Source organism: Leuresthes tenuis, unplaced genomic scaffold, assembly GCF_036924035.1.
Source record: "Leuresthes tenuis unplaced genomic scaffold, fLeuTen1.0.hap1 SCAF_28, whole genome shotgun sequence".
NCBI lineage: Eukaryota > Metazoa > Chordata > Actinopteri > Atheriniformes > Atherinopsidae > Leuresthes > Leuresthes tenuis.
In genome coordinates this window covers 170169-172500 of record NW_027325382.1, presented here as the reverse complement: position 1 = coordinate 172500, position 2332 = coordinate 170169, and the positions used below count along the sequence as shown (strand labels likewise).

Here is a 2332-nt window from a genome sequence, read left to right as displayed (position 1 = left end):
CCCGCTCCAGCACCCAGTGGCTCCCGGTGGATCGCCAAGACCCGAGCGTACACGATGATCTCCGCCAGCTCCGCTCGGCAACCCTCGCTCAGCGGCCGCCACTCGGAGGGCAGCTGGCAGCCGTGCGTAAAAGTGTCCAAGTGCGCAAAGACGCCGAACGTTGCGAGGAGGACAGTCGTGGAAAACATCCTGCGAAGCTCCCAAATCCTTTCCGATAGTATGTTGTCTTCGTGGTGATATCCGGATGTTTTATTTTTTAATCTAGAAGGAAGACAAAGTCACCTCAAGAGAAGTATAAGCAGAAATAAGCATAAAACATATAGATCCAGCGCGTGACGATGCTGTCTCGTTACCAAAAACATCAAAAATGTGCCCGGTAACTTTTACACCCGTTTCTCCATCACCAAAACTTTAATAAAGTCAGACCATCTGTCTTCTGCACATCTTTCAGGAGTTTAAACATCCATTTGCACAAACTCCAGCTACTCCAACCTGTTGCAGTTCATTCCTCCTGCGTGACGGTGTCTGAGCTTCAGCCTGTGCTGCATTCACGGACCGATGCGCAACTCGGATATCTGCACTTTCCACGAGGGTGCGTGGTTTACATGAAGCTGTGAGGCGAAAAGAAATCTTAATACGACGAAACAACCAACAAATACGTGGTTATTAATTCAAATATAACTTTAAATTGTAGCAGCCCTTTAAAAAAGTGAATTTTGAGTCTGAAACATCAGGTCTGTCATTAAGGATTTCTCTCGTTTATAAAGGATGTGAAGCTATTTAAGGAGATTACAAAGGGGAAAGTTTCTAAGGTAGGGGGCCAATTACAGGAGTTCCATCGTTTTAGGACGGTTAGAAGGTCTAAAACTGGTGCTTCAGAATGTTTCATCACATAGAGCGGGAAAGAAAAGGTATGCAAGTGTGCTCCACGTTACCTTAAGTCAGTTTTGTGATTTTAGCTTGTTAAACATCTATTGTGGGTCTCAAGGGAACATTGCTCTTTAGGTCTTTGAGAATCCCGAAGTGTTTCTCTGGAATTCGGTTTTCTTGTCATAGCGCTGAAGGCATTTCAGGGGAACCGGGTTCCACTGAATTCTATACCAACATCAAAGCATATTTAAAGGACTGAGCAGCGTTAATGAGAGAGACCCCGAAGGTCCTGACAGGGTGGTTGTGATACTGAGTTGGTTTATGTTCTTAAGGGTTTTTGTCCCAGATTTAAAGGGAGATTAAAAATGTAACAGGGCTCCATAGAAGTGAAAAGCTCAGCTCAGTATATCACAGAAAGCAGACCCATGGCTGTGGAAGTCATGTCTTTAACTGCGCTGCCATCTGGTGGCTCTGTTTTCTATTTTTAATTTACTTTATCCATCCACTCATCCATGGATCCATGGGGGGGGGGGGGTGTTACATGGTCGGGTTTTATTACATTTATTTTATTATCTATTATAATTAAATCCAATTCAGTTCCTTCTTTAGTTCTTATATTTTTGTCAAAGTAAATCCAAAGCTGCAGAAAATCAGTTTATTTTTTCTACAGCTTCACATTAAGAATAATTATTGTTCATCATGTGATCCTGGAGTCATTTCAAACCCTGCTGTGTGTCCAGTTAGGGGATCTCCAGTCTTGCCTTCTTTGTTTTCAGGTGCAAGGTGACTCCTTGGGGGGATTCCCGCAGTCACCTGACCTCTGATCCCGCCCCCGTCGCTGCTGTATAAAGCACGTGAAGTGGGGCGGAGCCTCTGTCAGAGCTGTCCTCTGGACCCTGACGTCACTTCAAGGAAACGGAAACCTCCGTTGAACACTTTAGAGTCAAGTGTGTGAGAATCAGCTCTATACAAAGAGGAAGTGATGTAAGCAACTTCAAAATAAGAAACAGGCGTTTCTGAGACGTCTGAAAAGCTGCTTTAAACATCAAAATATAAGACCCACAAATTATTTTGATCGTGCTCATGATAGTCAGGGAATGGTTACCTATGTTTGTGTATTTAGCAGACGCTTTTATCCAAAGCCACGACCTGAAACAGATTTAATCGACTGTTCTTTAAAGATGTTAAATCAGATCTGATAACGATCACGGATATTTTAATTTGATATTTTAATTTGATATTTTAATTTGATATTTTAATGAACTGATTTGCTTCAGTTTTTATTTTTTCATCTTCAGATTATAAACTGTAAATATTTGGATTACTTTGGTACAAAGTTTTTGAAGAAAATTGCTGGATTAGCAGTTTTTGTAGCTTTGCTACCAAACAGTGATATATTCAAGAAGGCGATAAAAAACCTGTTTCATCAGTCTTTCTGGTTCCATGCAGCACTTAAATCAGT

At 41.8% G+C, this 2332-nt stretch overlaps 1 protein-coding gene across 1 annotated transcript in view; it reads right to left on the bottom strand.

Annotated features, from left to right (window-relative positions):
* The window catches only part of ccdc3a (coiled-coil domain containing 3a), a 13061-nt gene extending 12554 nt beyond the window's left edge, over positions 1-507 (bottom strand). Inside the window, exon 1 of the mRNA XM_072379100.1 lies at positions 1-507. This exon is cut by the window's left edge and continues 219 nt beyond it. Coding sequence (XP_072235201.1) covers positions 1-188 — 188 coding nt within the window. The 5' untranslated portion in view covers positions 189-507.
* Between the last annotated feature and the right edge of the window lie 1825 nt (positions 508-2332).